At 47.2% G+C, this 19,635-nt stretch overlaps 1 protein-coding gene across 2 annotated transcripts; it reads left to right on the top strand.

Annotated features, from left to right (window-relative positions):
• The first annotated feature begins 10 nt into the window (after positions 1-10).
• LOC105050004 (tRNase Z TRZ2, chloroplastic) lies at positions 11-19,359 on the top strand. Of its 2 annotated transcripts, none has more exons than XM_010929843.4 (8): positions 11-629; positions 17,388-17,550; positions 17,632-17,702; positions 17,834-17,929; positions 18,031-18,144; positions 18,724-18,792; positions 18,996-19,070; positions 19,143-19,359. In XM_010929843.4, the coding sequence occupies exons 1-8, from the start codon at positions 201-203 to the stop codon at positions 19,230-19,232; spliced, it is 1,107 nt and encodes a 368-aa protein (XP_010928145.1). In that variant the 5' UTR covers positions 11-200; the 3' UTR covers positions 19,233-19,359. The 2 variants fall into 2 exon arrangements, with proteins under 2 accessions (XP_010928145.1, XP_019707677.1); XM_019852118.3 differs by lacking the exon at positions 11-629 and adding an exon at positions 672-822.
• The last annotated feature ends 276 nt before the right edge of the window (positions 19,360-19,635 follow it).

Raw genomic sequence — 19,635 nt, forward strand, 5'->3', positions numbered from 1 at the left:
GCAGACGTATCAAGTTACCATTCGTTATCATCTGCGTGTTTTCTTCCTGCCTCTGGTCGCTCGTCTCCTACTCCCCCCTTCCTTTCCTAAACCCTAAACCCCAATTCTAGCATCATCCATCCGCAAATCCTACATTTCTTCGTCTCCTCGCCACGATCTTCCTTATAATATCTCCATTCAGGATGCCGTGCGCTCTGTAGATGAAGAGCTCCGGAATGCCGTTATCCCTTAACCTTTCCTCCTCTACCACCCCCTTCACCCCTATCCCTCTCTCCCACTGCTTCCAATTTGTTCCTCACCCCTCCTTTCCGCACCGACCGGTCCGGTTAACCGGCTTCGAGGGCGTCTCTGGCGACCGATGCCGGGCGCTCGCCGCGAAGAGGATGGGGTTTCTGTCGGTAATAGACCGCGCCATGGAGGAGGAGGAGGAGTACCGGCGGGCGCGGGCGGAGGTCCGGCGGAAGGGCGTGGACGTGGAGGGCTACTTCATCGAGGGGGTCTCCGTGGGCGGCCACGAGACTTGCGTGGTGGTTCCCAGCCTCAACGCCGCCTTTGACATTGGCCGGTGCCCATCCAGGGCCGTCCATCAGGACTTCCTCTTCATCACCCATGCTCATCTCGATCACATCGTAAGCCCCCCTCTGCCCTTTTGTATGTGGATATTCGTCTAATTGTCATATTGGAGTACCACAATTAGAAAAGAGATGGTATTTGTAGTTTAATTTGTTCTACCTTTTGAATTTGGAATGTTGATGAGATGCGGACTTTCGAAACTGAATTCGCGAACTGATGAGAAGACTAGTGGTGCCAATCGTCAAGGAGGTAAAAATATAAAATTGTGTGTGTGTGTGTGTGTGTGAGAGAGAGAGAGAGAGGTCTCGCAATATCTAAGGTAATTTTTTTAACAAAATACTGACTCTTTTGACTGCAAGTTTGGTACTTGAACCCAATATTCTTTTGATTCAAGCGGGACAATGCATGGGATTCTTTTAAGAAAAGTGATTAGTTAATTGTTTCTTTCTTAGGAAGAAAGTAGTCTTTATAAACACTACACATTATCCCAAGTACATGACTATATAACAAGTTAGGATGAAACAATTTGACCTAGTTTGGAACCATTGGATTCCGTGAGTCAGGATCTCTGCAGTGCATATTTGCACCACATAGGGCTATACAACCTGGATAGCCACCATATCTACCATCTCAGAAATGGACGATTGTTATGATGCGCTGCATTTGGCACTCAACATGCTCCTCTATATTCCTGAGAGTCACGACAACCGTCTATTTTTGAGATGGATGGTGGTAGCTATCTAGGGCTGAACTTTGGATTCTGCACCCTTCTTTCTTTTGCATGCTGGCGATTAGATACCCTGTTAAGCTATAAAAGGACTTTTACATATAAATTTTCATCTTCAAACCTCTGTCTTCATCATTTGATAATCTGGTCCAACCAGTGAAAAGATCAATCAAATTGACCATGTCAAATTTTTATGGTTCTTGTGAAGGATAATGTTGTTCATGCTTTATCGCTCTTATTATACACCCCAACCTTATCATTTATTCTAAAGGAATTCAGGCGGGATGTCTCTCGGGATATTGGAATAGGGTATTGTTGGTGCAGAATTCCACCGATGCCGGAGAAGCTGGAGTCGAGGGGATCACAGCCGCGGCCGGGACCTGCAAGGAAAGTCTAAACCAGAGTTGGGGGTGCTCCGACAAGATCCTCTAATGCTCAAGTCAGTATTCTGCTTCAACAGAAATGGAGCACTCGATTGAAATTTTTAGCAGAGTTTAGAGATAGTACCTAGAGCCTAGAGGAGAATGTATCTAGGAGGTCTCTTTTATAGACGAGAGAGCATAACCGATTAACAGTGACGTCCGTAACTGCCTGGTAGTGGGCCGTTCGGGGCCACGTGGAGTTTGTTACGGAGAGTAGTGGTGTCTGTTGTCGTGACTTGCCGGAGAGTGGTGGGGCCACGTGGAGTTTGTTACAGGGAGTGGAGTGGTGTCCGTTGTCGCGATTTGTTGGGGAGTTCGGACCGGATGGCTGAAGCTCGGTTGAGACGTCTGGTGGAGCGGAATAGCTTTCTGTCTCAGTAATCTAAGAAAAGCTCGGATGTTTCCGAGGTTGCTGACGGGTTAACTGTTGTTGGGTGCCTTAGGCGTTGATACCACAGACGGAAGTCATCTGCTGTAGAAGTTCGGACAGAAACTTTCTATTGGAGAAATCCGGTTGGAGTCCGATTGCTAAAGAAGTCCGTCTGGAATTTGTCTGATGTAGAAGTTTGTCTGAAGACTGTCCATTGGAGAGGTCTGGTTGCATGAGGGATCCGACAGAAGGTCGACCGACAACGGAATTCGGAAGGCGTTGTGGAAGTTCATCCACTGGAGGAGTTTGGAGGGAATTTGTCCGTTGGAGGGGTCTGGTCGGCACTGTTGAAGTCCGATTGACGCTGTTGAAGGTTGAGGGCTGGAGAGGTACGGAAGACACGAAGACAGTCGGTCACTATAGAAATCCGGCTGCTGGAGCATGTCCGTTGTAAAAGTTCGTCTGGAATCCATCCGCTGTAGAAGTTCGGACGGAGTCCGGTTCTTACAGAAGTCCGGAAGGAGGCCGCTTACTGTAGAAGCTCGAATGGAGATCGGTTACCGTGGAAGCCTGGGTGGAGACCGCTTATTGCAGAAGCTTGGCTGAAGTCCGCTTGCAATAGAAGTTCGGACAGAATTCGCTTACTGTAGAAGCTCGGATGAAATTCGAAAGGCGGTTGATCACTGTAGAAACTTGGATGGAGTCTGGTTACTGTAGAAGTCCTACTGTTGGAGAAGTCCGGATATTGACGAAGTCCGGAAGAAGCTCGGAGTAAAGTTGATCGTGACAGGAGGAAGTCTGAAAAAGATTCAGAGAGTAGTCGATCACTGTAGAAAATCGACTGATAGTGAAGCCCAGAGAGCATTTGGAGCAGTCCGATAGACGACTGAAGGAGCTCATTATTGGAGAAGTCCGGAGAGTACGATAGGAGTTCGTCCGTTGGAGGATTCCGGAGGACACCATGGAAGGTCTACTGCTGGAGGAGTCCGGATGGTACTGTAGAAGCTCGGACGGCCGGAGAAGTTCAGAAAGACGCCGCACATGGTCGGAAGCCGGAAGAGTCCTGAGAGAGTTGGCCTCTTACGAACTTCGACTGGGGTTATTTAATACCCAACACCAGTCCCTCTACTTTCGAGTTCGAATTTCGAATGAAGTACAGAAAAATTTTCACAGCCGAAGTTGCCCCCTTGATTTCTGTACTCGATTGTTTTCAGATATTTTGACGTTTGGTGCACCGGTGCTGGAGCCTTTTCAAATCGAGGCGATCTGAAAAGATTTTTTCGGAATTCTCGTTGGAGCGTTGCTCCAGGTACGGCGCAATAATGATTCAGTCAGTCGTCAGCCATCTGCCACAACGAGTGGGACATGCGGCGGTTGTAGATCGGTCAAAGGAGATCTGCAATCATTATTGCGTCGGACCTTGAGGTCTATTTAAACCCGTCCTTCTCCTTCAGGGGTTTTATCTTGTCTGAGATTTTTCTTCGGTCCTCTCTTCTTCTCCGAGAGCTTCGTCCTCCTCCAGCATCCCTCGCAGTCTTAGGCGCCCTTCAGGTTGACCTCCATCGTCTTTGCTGCCCTCCTGCACCTCTCGGACCAGCCTAGGTTAGTTCCGGAATCCTTTTTTTTGTTGCTGTTCTTCCGTTTTTCTTCCTTCACATTCCGCCCGTTCAGTTTCTTCGCGAGCGTCTTGTTTCCTATTTTTTTCAATTTTTTCAGGATTTTCATTTGATTCAAAATGTCCTCCAACACTATCTCCTCTAGCAGTTCTAGGAGTTCGTTTGCTCCAGCCCCCCAAAATCTTGGTACTGTAGATGAATCCGCACTTAGGATCAAATCTCGTCCGGTCTTTGTACCAGACACCATTTCCAGCTCTTTGACCTCGGACGAACTCTCGCTAATTAGGATTCAGTACGGGGTTCCTCCGAAGTATGGACTTGAGCTTCCCAAGCCAACTGATCGAGCTAGCGCTCCTCCCCCTGGCCACTTTTGCTTATACCAGGAAGCCTTCCGCGCCGGACTTCCACTTCCACTTCCACCTTTTGTTGTTGTTCTTTTTCGCTTTTTGAACATTTCTCTAGTTTCTGTAGCGCCGAACTCCTTTAGGTTTCTGATAGGATTTCTTTTCCTCTATCATTTAGTTGAAGTCCGGCCAACTCTTTCCTTGTTTAGAAATTTCTATACCTTTAAGTGTCACCTCTCGGCAAAGGATTGGTGGTACTTCTCCCCCCAGTTCGGTAGAAAGGGGTTGTTGAAAGGTGCCCCCTCTTCTATCCACAACTGGAAGGAGAGGTACTTCTACGTCCGATGCCCAACCCTAAGGCTGGGGTTGCCCCCCTGGGGCTCCCTGAGGGACTCCGTCCGTCGGGCTTCTAGCCTGGGAAAGGATGACCTAGAACCCTCCAATAAACTTAAGACTTATCCAGCTCCTCTCCTCTCCGATCTTCTGAAGGAGCAACTTTTATTCAATGTCGGCCTGAGCCCTCTCAACCCTGTCGGTATTTTTTCTTTCTCAAGTCATTCGCTGCTTCCTTTTTCTCTTATTCCGTTTCTAAGCTGTGTCGATCTTTTTTTCATCGCAGATATGGACGCAGACGCAGCTCAGATACTAGCCAAGGGTCTCAAGGCCCACAAGAGGAAAGGCGCCGTCACTTCTGGGTCGGCGAAGAAGGCAAGGGTAGAGGAGACAAGCTCGGCCGTGCCTGCCCAAGCGGCCATTGCCGTTGACGCCCCCTCCGACGTCGAGCCCGCAGTCCCCCGAGCTTCTTCAAGAAGCCCTCCGGCCGAGGTTCCTGCTCCAGAGTCTTGTCCCGAGGAGGCGCCGGGGGCCGAAAGGAGGAAAAGGAAGAAGACGTTGGTCCGCAAGATCCGCAGCAGCAGGGCTGCCATCGAGGGGTCCAACGGCTCCGAAGAGGATTCAGGGGAGAATCCCTTCAACAACAGGAATTTAATAAAAAGGTTGGTCGACAGGTGTGTTTTGCCCGAGGTCGTCCACTGGATCGTCCATGCCGATCCTGAACAGCGGGTTTGGGACTCTCTGGGGTCCTTTCTTGAGGTAGGTCGATTTACTTTTTTCTTCCTTTCGCTTCTTCGCTTAGTGCATTCCTTAGCTTTCATATTGACTTCCTGGCCGCTCTTGCAGATTGGACACCAGTTCATCGCCAACATCGAGGCGATGAACAATGCCAAGAAGGAAGCAGCCCAGGCGGAGGAAGGTCGCCAGGCTGAGGCTACCTGTCTTAAGGAGAAGGTCGCCGAAGTCGCGAGTCTCCAAGAGGCGCTCTTGAAGGAAGAACAAACTTTGGCGGATCTGAAGGCCGTCTTGGAGGAGGAAAGAAGGAAGGCAGAGGCTGAGGTCTTCAAGCTGAAGGAGCAGATCCCGACCCTAGTCTTGGAGGCAAGGGCCCAAGCAGTGGAGGAGTTCAAGACCTCCTCCGAGATGAGTGATCTGAACGTCAAGTTCGGCCAGACTGCCTTCATCAAAGGCTTCGAGCTTTGCCAGGAGAAGGTGGTCGGAAAGTTTTCCGAACTCGACCTCAACCTCCTGGATGAAGCATTCGACGATGAAGCCGGACCTTCCGAAGCTGTTGCCAGTCTCCCTCCAGTCGGGACCTCTTCAACCGCCACAGCCGCCGTGACCGACCGTCCGGAGGCGTCGAGCTCCTTCACTTCTGCTCCAGAGGTCCGAGACCTCTAACTTTGTACTTTTCTTTTGTTACAACTCTCTTTTTTTTCTTTTTCTCTTGTACTTAAGAATTATTCAATCAATAAAATCAGATTCCTCTTTACAGAGAGCTCCTTTTCTTCTTTATTTTTTTTTTCTTTTTTTTTTTTTTTTTTTGCAATGATTTACGTTGTGACGCTCTTGTTTTCCGACAACAGTACCCTGTCAAAGCTCTTCCCCTACCGTAGGAGATCCCTTTGAAGTCCATGGTTTGGGATCTGAGAAGGGAAGTTCGTCACCTAACGAAGAAATCAAAGAAGATGGACGATGAACTTCACAGGCTGAGAAAGAGCCATTCAGAAGCCACCGTGGAGGTTACTCGCCTTCGGAACCTCCATAAAAAGGGCTTCATGGACTACACCCGGAAGAAGGCCAACTTCGTGAAGGAACTTGAGGAACTCCAGAAACGTGCCAGCGACCGATCTTGGACTCAGGCCTCCAAGATCAGCTCCCTCGAGGTCGAGTTGGCGGCCGCACGGGAGAAGATCAGCCAACTGGAAGGGAGCTCGAGCTTGTCCTGGCTTATAACTCAGGTCGATAACGGTTGGGACTGGTCGAAAAAATTCTCCGACCTCCAGAAGCAGCTACAGGACGCCGAGATAAATTACAACACTCACCGAGTCGGCTGATGTGGGCAAATAGACAACTACAGAAGGAGGCTCAAGACGGCGACCGACGAGGTTGCCCGCCTTCAAAAGCAGTTGTCCGAAAGAGCCCAGGCCGTTTCGGTGCAAGGCTCCGACGAGCTCCGATCCTTGAGGGAGACCATGGAAGAATTGTCCGTAGCCCTTGGGAAGGAGAAGATTGAACTGCAGCGGCTGAAAATTCAGCTGGCCTATGAGCAGCAGGCGGTTAAGGATGCGGAAGCGGAGTCCGAAGTTCTGAGGAAGAGGCTTAGAAAATCAGAAGGCGAAAGCCGACGGTTTCACTAAATGTATCGGGAGATACTGTTAAGGAAGAAGGAACTGGAAGAAGAAGTTGAGAACTTAAAGCAATTCCTGATAATGGCTGGAACCGAGAGTTCGAAGTCAAAGAAGCCGAGCTTTCTTAGAGTTCTTTAATCTTTTGTTCCATGTATTCTTTTCTTTTCTTATTTTTTTTTTTTTTGGCCTTCAAAGACCTATATAATGCTTCTTTACTAATGAAATGAAAAGGAATTTTCTCATTACCTTGTCTATTCTTGCTCTGAGTTGTCGTTTACCGAACTCCTCTTGTCTTTTGTCTTATTCGAGTCGATGTTGTTTGAAGGTTTCTGATCATCGTCGCATTGATTCGTCCTTTTTGGTCATGATCGAAGGTCTTTTCGAGGTCATTCGAATTCGACGCTTTCTTCCGGTGTTCAAGCTCGGGGTCCGAACTTTTGTTACTTTGAGGAAGTCTATTTTCTTCTGCTAGTGTAGGTTTTCCCTTAAAGACTGAGGATTTTTGGTAAGAATTTTCTTTCCGTTGAGACGAGGTCTCTTATGTCTTAGATGTAGTTTGTTTTTCCCTTATCTCTGACGTAGCTCGTCGCTTTCTTTTTTCTCTCCCCCTTTTTTTTATGTTTGGGCGAGGGTTTTTCCTCTGCTCCTAACAGGATTGTAGGGGTGTAGAGGAGCCGTTGAGGAGATTTTTTCCCTCATCCGGTCTTAAACGATCAGGTCTTCATTTGTATCAGGACAGGTTCTCCTCCTGTTCCCGACACAGTCAATTTCAGCTCATGTTAGGACGAAGTTTTCCTCCTGTTCCTAACATGGCTGTGGGGGCGCATAAGGGCCGTTGCGAGGGCCTCTCCTCCATCCGGTCTCTTAATAACTGGGCCTTCGATTTGCTCATGTTAGGACGAGGTTCTCCTCCTGTTCCTAACATGTGTGGGGGCGCATAAGAGCCGTTGCGAGGGCCTCTCCCCCATCCGTCTCTTAATAATCGGGCTTCGACTTTGCTCATGTTAGGACGAGGTTCTCCTCCTGTTCCTAACATGGCTGTGGGGGCGCATAAGGGCCGTTGCGAGGGCCTTCTCCCATCCGATCTCTTAATAACGGGCCTTCGACTTTGCTCATGTTAGGACGAGGTTCTCCTCCTGTTCCTAACATGGCTGTGGGGGCGCATAAGGGCCGTTGCGAGGGCCTCTCCCCCATCTGATCTTTAATAATCGGGCCTTCGATTTTGCTCATGTTAGGACGAGGTTCTCCTCCTGTTCCTAACATGGCTGTGGGGGCGCATAAGGACCGTTGCGAGGGCCTCTTCCCCTATCCAGTCTCTTAATAACTGGGCCTTGACTTTGCTCAGTTAGGATGAGGTTCTCCTCCTGTTCCTAACATGGCTGTAGGGGGCGCATAAGGGCCGTTGCAAAGGTCTCTCTCCCTATCCGGTCTTTAATAATCGGACCTTCAACTTTGCTCATGTTAGGACGAGGTTCTCCTCCTGTTCCTAACATGGCTGTGGGGGCGCTTAAGGGCCGTTGCGGGGCCTCTCCCCCATCCGATTCTTAATAATCGGGCCTTCGATTTGCTCATGTTAGGATGAGGTTCTCCTCCTGTTCCTAACATGGCTGTGGGGGCGCATAAGGGCCGTTGCGAGGGCCTCTCCCCCCATCCGGTCTCTTAATAACCGGGCCTTCGTTTGTGTCGGGATGAGGTTCTCCTCTTGTTCCTGACACGCTTAGTTTCGATTATCTGAAGGAGCTACTCCCTGTCATTATAAGCTCATGCCAAAAGAAAAAAATATGCGAATATGGAACTTTTATTTAAGGCAAAGTTATCGGTAATACGTTCGTAAATTTTTCGAATAACATGGTCGCGAAAGGTCTGCTCCTTCGAGCTCTTTTAGATAGTATGTTTGGCCGAACTACCTTCCTGATTCATACGGGTCTTCCCAGTTTGGGGCAAGTTTTCCTTGGTTCTAAGGTTGTGAAATAGCGGCTCGCCGAAGTACTAAGTCCCCCGCTCTGAAGGCTTTGCTCTTGACCCGGGAGTTGTAGTAACGGGCTGCTTTCTGCTTGTAGGCTGCCATCCGAACTTGAGCTGTTTCCGCTTTTCTTCTAACAAGTCGAGGTTGGCCTTGAGATCTCGTGAGTTGCGCTGCTCGTCGAATGCCACGACTCGCACTGACGGAAGCTTGAGTTCAATGGGAATAACGGCTTCTATTCCGAAGGCTAAGGCAAAGGGGGTCTCCCCCGTGGGCAATCTTTGGGTAGTTCGGTATGCCCATAACACATGATAAAGCTCGTATGCTCAAGTTCCCTTTACTTTTTCAAGTCTCGCTTGATTTCTTATAACAGAGTCTTGTTAGTCACTTCGGCTTCACCATTTGTCTGCGGATGGGCTACTGACGTGAAGTTATAGGAGATGTTTAAGTCCTCACAAAATTCAGCAAATCTTGCTCCAGCAAACAGTCGCCCATTATCAGTAATGAGAGTTCTGCGTAAGCCGAATCTACAAACGATTGACTTCTAGACGAAGTCCTGCACTTTAGTTTCTGTGATTTTTGCCAAAGGTTCGGTTTCGACCCACTTGGTGAAGTAGTCAATTGCCACCAGGAGGAACTTTCGCTGCCCTGACGTCATGGGAAAAGGTCCAAGGATATCTATCTCCCATTGTGCAAACGGCCATGGAGCACTCAAAGTGTAAGTTCGGAGGCGGACTGTCTTTGGATATTCGCATATCTCTGACACCGATCACACTTTCTGACATATTCAATGGAGTCGTGGTACATTGTAGGCCAGTAATAACCTTGTCGGAGCAGTTTGTGGGATAAGGATCTGGCCCCCATGTGACTTCCGCAGACTCCTTCATGTACCTCCCACAAGGCAAAGTCGGCTTCAGAAGGTCGGAGACATTTCAGGAGCAAAGAGTACGACCTCTTGTACAGCTGGCCCTCATAAAGGATCTATCGGGAGGCCTGGTTTTTGAGCTTTCGAGCTTCTTTTGCATCATGAGGAAGAACCCCGTCTTTGAGGTATGCAACCAGTGGGTCAATCCAGCTGGGTTCATGGCTGATCTCCATTACAAGCTGCGGTTCTTCTGTACTTGAACATTTCATAACCTCGAAGAGGACTTTCTTGGGTAGTTCAGCCGGAGCCAGTGTAGCCAACTTGGAGAGAAGATCGGCCCTGGTATTTTCTGCTCTTGGAATCTGCTTGATGTCAAAGCTGCCAAAGCAGGGATGATCTCTTTTATCTTTTCGAGATACTTGACCATACTGTCCTCCCGAGCTTCATAGTTTTCGCTGACTTGTCCCACCACCAATTGGGAGTCACTGTAAACTTGGAGCCGATCTACTTCTAAATCTTTGGCGATCTTCAGTCCTGCAATCAGAGCTTCATATTCTGCTCCGTTATTTGTCGCAGAAAATTCGAAGCGCAGGCAGCGTACTCCGCGATAATTCTTCCGGATTGATCAAGATCAGGCCCGCGCCTGATATGTTGGAGGAACCGTCCACGTAGAGGGCCCAAAAACCATCAGGGAGATCTATTCTTTCCTCAGGGGAGTTCGGCTGGAGCCCTGGGTTGTCAGCTTCACTTCGCTCAAGTTCGGCTTCTTCCGGAATAGTGCATTCCACTATGAAATCTGCTAATATCTGGGCTTTTATCGTCGGCCGAGGTCTATAGTTGATGTCGAATTCCGTGAGCTCGATCGTCCATTTCGCTATCCTTTCGGAAGCATCCGCTCGATGCAGAACTGCCTTGATCGGCTGGTCGGTGAGCAGTGCTATGGTGTGTCTTGAAAGTAAGGTCGGAGCCTTCGGGCTGCAATCAACAGGGCGTAAGTTAGTTTCTCTAACTTAGTGTACCTGGTTTCGGCGTCTCTCAATACTCGATTTATGTAGTAGATCGGTCGTTGAATTTTTGCTTCTTCCTTAACCAGAATTGCTGCGAGAGCCACAGGGGAGCCGTTAGGTACAAGAACAATTCTTTCCAGGTTCGGGCTTTGACAATAGTGGAGGTGAGCCGAGGTAGTTCTTCAATTCTTCGAATGCTTGCTGACATTCAGTGGTCCAATAGAAGTTCTTCGACTGCTTGAGAGTCTGAAAGAAAGGTAGGCACCGTTCGACCGACTTTGAGACGAAATGATTCAGAGCTGCTACTCTCCCAGTAAGGCACTGAACTTTCCTTATTGACTTCGGGGCGGTCATTTCTTGGATGGCACGAATCTTTTTCGGATTTGCTTCGATCCCGCGCCCCGATACCATAAAGCCCAAGAATTTTTCTAAGGTTACTCCAAAAGCGCACTTGGTTGGGTTCAGCTTCATCTTGTATTTTCGGAGGGCGCTGAAGGTCTCCTCAAGGTCGGCGACGTGGTTCATTGAGGATTTACTTTTTACAAGCATGTCGTCCACGTAAACCTCCATGTTGCGGCCGATTTGCTCTTTGAAGATCTTGTTCACCAGTCGTTGATAGCTCGCTCCTACATTTTTTAGGCCGAAAGGCATGACCCTATAACAGAAAAGACCACGGTCAGTGATAAAAGCAGTCTTTTCTTCGTCCTCTGGTGCCATCTTGATTTGATTGTAGCCGGAGAATGCATCCATGAAAGTGAGAAGCTCGTGGCTCGAGGTTGCATCCACTAATTGATCAATTCTGGGCAGAAGGTAACTGTCTTTAGGACATGCTTTGTTCAGCTTTTTGAAGTCTATACACATCCTCCATTTGTCATTCGCCTTCTTGATGAGAACCACATTGGAGATCCAGTTCGGATAATTGACTTCTCTGATGAACCCGACTTTCAGGAGTTTATCAACTTCCTCAGCTATTGCCTTCTGCCTTTCCGGTGCATGACCTCGGATTTTTTTCTTCATCGGCCGATGTTTGGAATCAACAGCTAGACGGTGTTCCATGACTTCCGCATCAATTTCGGCATGTCCGTTGGAACCCAGGCGAAAACATCTGCATTCTTTTGTAGAAAATTGATGAGCTGTGTCCGTACCTCTTCTCCCAGGTTGGAGCCGGTCTTCACCACGTGCCCTTCATTCCCATCATTCAAAGGAATTGAAACAAGATCTTCAATTGGCTCACCCGTTCTTCAGCAAGGTGTCGCGGGTGTCTAATTCATCAACCAGACAGGGGTCAGACTGACCATTTCTTTGTAAGGCTATGTTATAGCAGTGTTTTGCTTGGACTTGATCTCCTCTGACCTCTCCGACCCCTTGGCTTGTGGAAAATTTCAATTTCAAATGGTAGGTCGATACCACAGCTCGGAGGGCGTTGAGGCCAGGTCGGCCAAGTATTACGTTGTAGGCAGACGGCGCCCTTACTACCAGGAAATTCACTTGCGCTCTAGATTATTTCGGGCACCAACCTACAACTACGGTTAAAGTTATTACTCCTACTGGCACAGCATCACCAGTGAACCCTACCAATGGGGAGCTTATCGGCCCTAATCGATCATCCAGAATGGACATTTTTGAGAATACATCGTAAAACAAAACATCGGCCGAGCTTCCATTATCAACAAGAATGCGGCGTACATCATAGTCAGCAATATTTAAAGAAACTACGACCGCATCATTATGAGGGAATTGAATCTCCTGGGCATCTTCTTCAGTGAAGGTTATAGATTCTTCAGTCCTCTGCTGCTTGGGCGGTCCGGTCGATCCACTGGCTGCGCCCCGCCGAGGTCCTCCAGAGATGGTATTGATGATCCCGATTGGAGGTCGATCTTCAGGCTGTTCTTTCCTCCTTGATGGCTCTGCTTGTGGTAGGGCCCTCGGCCGATCTTCTCTACCTTCAGGCCGGCGTCGGATGAATCTGTTGAGCCGACCTCGTTTGATAAGTTCCTCAATCTCGTCTCGAAGCTGAATACACTCCTCCGTGTCGTGGCCGTGGTCACGATGATAGAGGCAGAACTTGTTAGGGTTGCGCTTTCCGGGATGTGTGCGCATCTTTTCCGACCTTAGCAGCTGCTCCCTGATCTCCATCAGCACTTGAGTTTTTGGGGCATTGAGAGGGGCGTAGCTGTGGAATCTTCTTGGGGGAGAGCTCCGTCGAACTCTGCGGTCCGGGCTTCTCTGCCTACGAGCTCGGGGAGGAGTTCGGACACGCTTGTGTCTGAAGGGAGTTCGAGAACGTGGTCGAGTTTCACTTGGCCCTTTTTCAGCTGCGGGCTTGCTGGAATCACCCGCTTGCCGCTCCTTCGCGGCCTCCTCGTCCTTTAGCTTGAAGGCTTCCTCTGCCCGAGCATATCCTTCGGCCCAAGCCAGCAAATTAGCGAAGTTTCTGGGATACTTCTTTTCCAGGGAAAACAGAAGGTCATTCTTTTGAAGACCGCTCTTCAGGGCGGCCATTGCAACTAATTGGTCCAAGTTCCGGACCTCCAATGCGGCAGCGTTAAAACGGTTGACATAAGTTTGGATGGATTCTCCCTCTTTTTGCTTGATGTTGATGAGAGACTCCGAACCTCTCCGAGGACGTCGGCTGTTGACGAAATGAACCGCAAACTGATGGCTCATTTGATCAAAGGAGAAGATAGTACCTGGCTTTAGTGCCGAGTACCAGTTTCTTGCTGCTTCCTTCAAGGTAGATGGGAAAGCTCGGCACAGGATGACGTTTGGCGCGTTATGGAGCAGCATCATTGTCCGGAAGCCTTCAGGTGGTCAACCGGATCTGAGGTCCCATCGTAGCTCTCAAATTGGGGGAGCTTGAAGTTCGACGGGATCGGTTCCTGCATAATCTTTTGAGAAAAAGGAGGGTCAGTACAGATATCCTCACCGTAAGTAGGGGGAGCATGGCGGAGCCCCTCGATCCGTCGGTTCATCTCTTGGAACCTTTGATCCAGGAGATCCTTTCGATCACGAATCTCGTGGGTCTTCTGGCAGAACGGTGATAGGGACCCTTCGGGGGTGGAATCGTGATCAGACAGACGGCTCTCCACCTTCTGCTTCCTCTTTCCGGGGGATACAGGGCGACTGGCCCAAGTGGGCCGCCTGATTGTCGGACTCTGAAACTCCGACGATGCTCTTTCCAGCCGCATAGATGCCTGCAGCTGCTGCATGGCCTGCACTGCCTCGGTGAGACCCCTGACCTGCTGAACCAGTAAGTTGAACTGCTCCATGCCGACTGCCGTTGCCGGAGGAGGAGGATCCTGAGAAACTGGAGACGAGGCCGGAGCTGGCGGATCTTGCTGAGATCTGGCCATGGAGGCCGTAGATCACCTGGTGGATGCCTTTCGGGGAGGCATCAGGTTGGAATCTGACCAGAGAAGAAGAAGAAGATGTCGAAAAAGATGACCAGAGACAGTCCCGTTGAATGCTCTTTTAAGAACAAGGGTCCTGCGAAGACACAGCACCCTTCCTCTAGCGCCAATTCTGTTGGTGCAGAATTCCATCGATGCCGGAGAAGCTGGAGTCGAGGGGATCACGGCCGTCGCTGGGACCTGCAAGGAAAGTCTAAATCGGAGTTCGGGGTGCTCCGGCAAGACCCTCCGACGCTCAAGTCAGTACTCTGCTTCAACAGAAATAGAGCACTCGATTGGATTTTTAGCAGAGTTTAGAGATAGTACCTAGAGCCTAGAGGAGAACGTATCTGGAGGGTCTCGTTTATAGACGGGAGAGCGTAACCGATTGACAGCGACGTCCGTAACTGTCTGGTAGTGGGCCGTTCGGGGCCACGTGGAGTTTGTTACGGAGAGTAGTGGTGTCCGTTGTCGCGACTTGTCGGAGAGTGGTGGCGCCACGTGGAGTTTGTTACAGGGAGTGGAGTGGTGTCCGTTGTCGCGACTTGCCGGTGAGTTCGGGCTGGACGGCTGAAGCTCGATTGGGACGTCTGGTGGAGCGGAATAGCCTTCTGTCTCAGCAATCTAAGAGAAGCTTGGATGTTTCCGAAGTTGCTGATGGATTAACTGTTGTTGGGTGCCTTAGGCGTTGATACCGCAGACGGCAGTCATCTGCTGTAGAAGTCCAGACGGAAACTTTCTGGTGGAGAAATCCGGTTGGAGTTCGATTGCTAAAGAAGTCCGTCTGGAATTTGTCTGATGTAGAAGCTTGTCTGAAGACTGTTCGCTGGAGAGGTTCGGTTGCATGAGGGATCCGACAGAAGGTCGACCGACAGCGGAATTCGGAAGGCATTATGGAAGTTCGTCCGCTGGAGGAGTTCGGAGGAAATTTGTCCGTTGAGGGATCTGGTCGGCACTGTTGAAGTCCGGTTGGCGCTGTTGAAGGTTGAGGACTAGAGAGGTACGGAAGACACCGGAGACAGTCGGTCACTGTAGAAATCCGGCTGCTGGAGCATGTCCGTTGTAGAAGTTCATCTGGAATCCATCCGCTGCAGAAGTTCGGACGGAGTCCGGTTCTTACAGAAGTCCGGAAGGAGGCCGCTTACTGTAGAAGCTCGGATGGAGACCGATTGCCGTGGAAGCCCGGGTGGAGACCGCTTATTGCAGAAGCTCAGCTGAAGTCCGCTTGCAATAGAAGTTCGGACGGAATTCGCTTACTGTAGAAGCTCGGATGAAATTCGGAAGGCGGTTGACCACTGTAGAAACTTGGATGGAGTCTGGTTACTGTAGAAGTCCTACTGCTGGAGAAGCCCGGACATTGATGAAGTCCGGAAGAAGCTCAGAGTAAAGTTGATCGTGATAGGAGGAAGTCTGGAAAAGATTCGGAGAGTAGTCGATCACTGTAGAAAATCGGCTGATAGTGAAGCCCAGAGAGCATTTGGAGCAGTCCGATAGATGACTGAAGGAGCTTATTATTGGAGAAGTCCGGAGGGTACGATAGGAGTTCGTCCATTGGAGGAGTCTGGAGGACATCGTGGAAGGTCGACTGCTGGAAGAGTCCAGATGGTATTGTGGAAGCTCGGACGGTCGGGAAAGTTCAGAAAGACGTCGCATAAGGTCGGAAGCCGGAAGAGTCCTGAGAGGGTTGGCCTCTTACGAACTTCGGCTGGGGTTATTTTATACCCAACAGGTACCATCTCATGTATCGGGACAGAGCCGTCCCACTATCATCGCAACATCTCGATCAGCACTTCTTGAGATATCCTCTGTCCCAAGTGTTAGGATGCGGTGGGATGGTACTGTGTCCCATTCTATAAAGAAAATCAGAACAACTCCGTCCCATTGGATTTAAAATCTTGGTTTGAGTTAGGTGGAAACAAGTACGACCAATCCTTTGACTTGATAGTCATAATTTTGCATTATATTCTAACTAAGAAAAGCAATTTTAATAAAGCAATTCACAATGGAAAAAATGGACCCTTTGTCATGCCCAAGGTAGTTTCTCACTTCTCCATTTCATTTTACTTGGTCTATATGGTGCAATTCCTTGCTACCCATTTCTTGGAGACATGTAACCTATGGTGCAATTATCTTCATGTGATTTTTTAAGAATGCTGATGGGACAAAAGCATAATGGTTCTTCGGGAAAAAAATTTAAAAAAGGGTGATGCTTAGCAGAACATCATGCTTAACAAATTTCTTTACCCGGGTATTAGTTTTCTTAAAATGCCTTTATATCCATTTCCTTGATTCCATCTGAATCTCTCTCTCTCTCTCTCTCTCTCTGAATCTTTTCTTGCCCTTCAACCCTGCACCAAAGTACCCCCCTAACTGAGTCATTTTGAGCCTCTCAAGTGGTTTTGATATGCTTCGTAGAATCATAATTCATATTCTTTTGGTAATGAGGCTAGTTTTGCTTTTCCTTTTGGTGTTTTGTTCATGATAATGACAAAATATTAGCCTTGTTATTTTTCAAAGGCTTTCCTTCAAGCCAACAATAAGCTTTGATGGACTTATCCCCCTAATTTGTCAAATTTTCTACTAAGTTGAGATACTTCTCATGAGACATTGCTACCCTTTTTTCATGTTTATTGCAATTATCAACTCTAATATCCTCCTTGTTTGTGTTATTAGTCTGGTGTTCAAAGTTGCCACTCTCTACCTCATTATGGTTCGCTTGGTATTTGTCTTGAAGCTTGAAGCTTCTTTTTGAGGTTAAGGGCTGCGTCTATGACTTTTATCAGATCATCTTCATTTACGTCTGTCATTTTTATGTTTACTGACAATGCATCATGCTGCTCTGTTGGTGGTTTCTATATCCTTCTAAACTTATCATCACGACATCACCAATATCCAACCTTTACAATATATACTGGCTATCAGTCTTGCTGTACCTTGAATCAGTGATTGTGCATTTCCAAGCATAATCTCAACCATCTTTCCAAGTCAGTGCTTTGGCCATCTCTCATACAGCAGTACTCTTTCATGGTTTCTGTACCACCTTTCTTGCACTTTTCCTTTGCCATCAGCATATTATTTATCTACCTCATGGTTTTGGGGTGTCAGTGGGGGTTGTTCCTTCTTTTTGTTGTAGCATTTTGTTATCATATCTACATGCAGGAAGCACCTTAATTAAATATAATACCCTATAAAAACCTTCTGTCTGAGGACAGCTTGCTTGCAGCAAGCAACTGCATCTTCACAACAGAAATAGAAAACTCAATAACTGAATATCTGATGGTCATATGCAGATTGGAAGGGACCATGAACAAATTTCAACAGTTTCAGATGCTGATGGGTCAAAAAAATATCATTGACTTTTTTTATCCTTTCAGCTTGGTTAGTGACTGAATCAACAGTCTTATTTTGTTTTTGGCTGTGATTCCAGGGGGGTCTTCCAATGTATTTAGCAACTCGTGGCCTATACAGTTTAAAACCTCCAACAGTATTTCTGCCACCATGCATTAAAGAGGATGTGGAGAAGCTACTTGAAATTCATCGGACCATGAGTCAAACCGAACTTAAACTTGATCTAGTTGCTCTGGATGTGGGTATGCAAATTGTTTCTTATTCTACTAGCTCATCCTTATATGCACACTAGCTTTGTAATGCATTTGATATCATACTTTCAGGAGAGACATATGAAATACGTAATGACCTTGTTGTCAGACCATTCAGAACTCAGCATGTTATACCCAGCCAGGTATGCTTTATTAAATCCACTAAAGGCTACCTGTTTTGTCCAGAAAAACATCATGCTTCTTTATTTGATATTTTTTTGTTCATAAGTTCAGTTCTAAATCTTGTTTAATGTGGTTTCTCAATATAATGCAGGGATATGTCATTTACTCTGTGAGAAAGAAACTGAGAAAACAGTATGCCCATTTAAAAGGCACTCAAATCAAGAAGCTGAAGCTCTCGGGTGTTGAGGTTTTATGATTGTGCCTGACTTCTAGAAGAATTAATATATAGTCTTTAATTTTCTGAACTTATGCTTTTTCCAAAGATTCATTGCAAAATTTGTTTGGTAGATTACAGACACCATATTATCTCCAGAGATTGCCTTTTCGGGAGATACGATGTCTGATTTCATTACTGAGCCTCGGAATGCAGATGCCCTGAGAGCAAAAATTCTTATCACTGAGGTATCCTTGCTCCCCCCAGATGTAGTTTTATTATTCGAACAAAGGAAAACTCTGTTGCATGAGTCCTTGAAACAATAGTGTATCCTCTTACATGCTATGGGAACTATCTTAGGGGAGGGTAATATCCAACAAAAATTACCGCTTTTCACAATGATGGATGTTTAGTAGCCCGAAAATTTTCAAGCAATGACAAGCTATAATATGCTACCACATGTACAATCTTGGCATGGCCTTATCTGACATTAACATATTCGTACACTATTAGCACTTTCATTAATGCTGCTCACTCTCCTGTAAAGTTCCAGATTCTTGAAAATATTATATAGTATAAATATAAGTATATAACGTAGGACCGCTAGTGGTCAAGCCCTAGTGCCTTGCCCATCTTGTAAATTGCATTCCTCTGCTTTATTACAGCTGTGAGGGATGAGAAGTTCTATTGAAAGCCCAAGGGTGTGTGATTTGGGCCAAATGGAAGGAGTTGAATAATGACATTTTCAGTATATTTCATTGGTCCTATAATTTGAAATTTGAAATTTAAAATCTGAACCTCCTTGAAAAGTGATTATTGTTTGACAGGCGACTTACCTAGATGAAGAAAACGACATCGAACATGCACGAGAACATGGTCATATGCATTTGTTTGAGGTAACTAGTTGTCACTTTCTTGTTTAAACTTATCATCTATAAAGGCTGACGCCAAAGAGAACCCAAGCACACCATCATCAGTCTCATCTCCACACTTGTATATTGGAGTTCTATGAGCACTGCACTTTTTCTCTTCAAGGCTGATAAGCATCATTAATGATTTCTTTTTGTGTGTTCTGAAAAAAATGGTGCACATTTTGTAGATTTTGGAGCATGCCCAGTGGTTTCGCAACAAGGCTGTCATACTTACCCACTTTTCATCCAGATACAAAATTGAGGTGGGATGTTGTATGCTAACCTATTTATCACCATGTCACATCTTAAATAAATGATTATCTAAATTTTTGCAGGATATCCGCCAAGCCATATCGAAGCTGCAACCAAAGCTCTCTGCAAAGGTTCTTGCTCTCACAGAAGGCTTCAAATCAGATTATTCATAGCATGTAACTTTGCATGTGCCCACCATCTTTCTATTTATAGTAATTTTCTATGACACATTTATTGTAGGTTCAAAATTCAATCACTAATTCACTCTTGTATGCTTGTTATATATAACTATTTTCAGTAGCAGGCTAGCAGCTGCCATTCTGCCGTCTTCCATGCACATAAAACAATGGAAAAAAACAATCCTTAGCCTACAATCCAACATCTATTTGCATTGGACCCTAGCCATCAGTAAATCTACCAACTGTGAACAGGATATAAGCCACGACTTGGTGTGGTTATTTCATCATCAAATATCACATAGCTGTAACAGCAGCAATTCAACTACTGTGGCTTTAGGAAATATAGAACTTAAAGGCCAAGAACCAATGTTACCTGATTGGATAAGTATTCTTTTCC

The sequence above is a fragment of the Elaeis guineensis genome, chromosome 8, assembly GCF_000442705.2.
Source record: "Elaeis guineensis isolate ETL-2024a chromosome 8, EG11, whole genome shotgun sequence".
NCBI classification, from domain to species: Eukaryota; Viridiplantae; Streptophyta; class Magnoliopsida; order Arecales; family Arecaceae; genus Elaeis; species Elaeis guineensis.

What these genes read in the sequence shown, in the direction of transcription:
- LOC105050004 (XM_010929843.4), top strand. Translation starts at nt 201, where the DNA reads ATGAAGAGCTCCGGAATGCCGTTATCCCTTAACCTTTCCTCCTCTACC. An exon ending in TCTAGTTGCTCTGGATGTGG is followed by an intron (nt 17,551 to 17,631) that starts GTATGCAAATTG and finishes TCATACTTTCAG; the next exon opens with GAGAGACATATGAAATACGT. An exon ending in AGCATGTTATACCCAGCCAG is followed by an intron (nt 17,703 to 17,833) that starts GTATGCTTTATT and finishes AATATAATGCAG; the next exon opens with GGATATGTCATTTACTCTGT.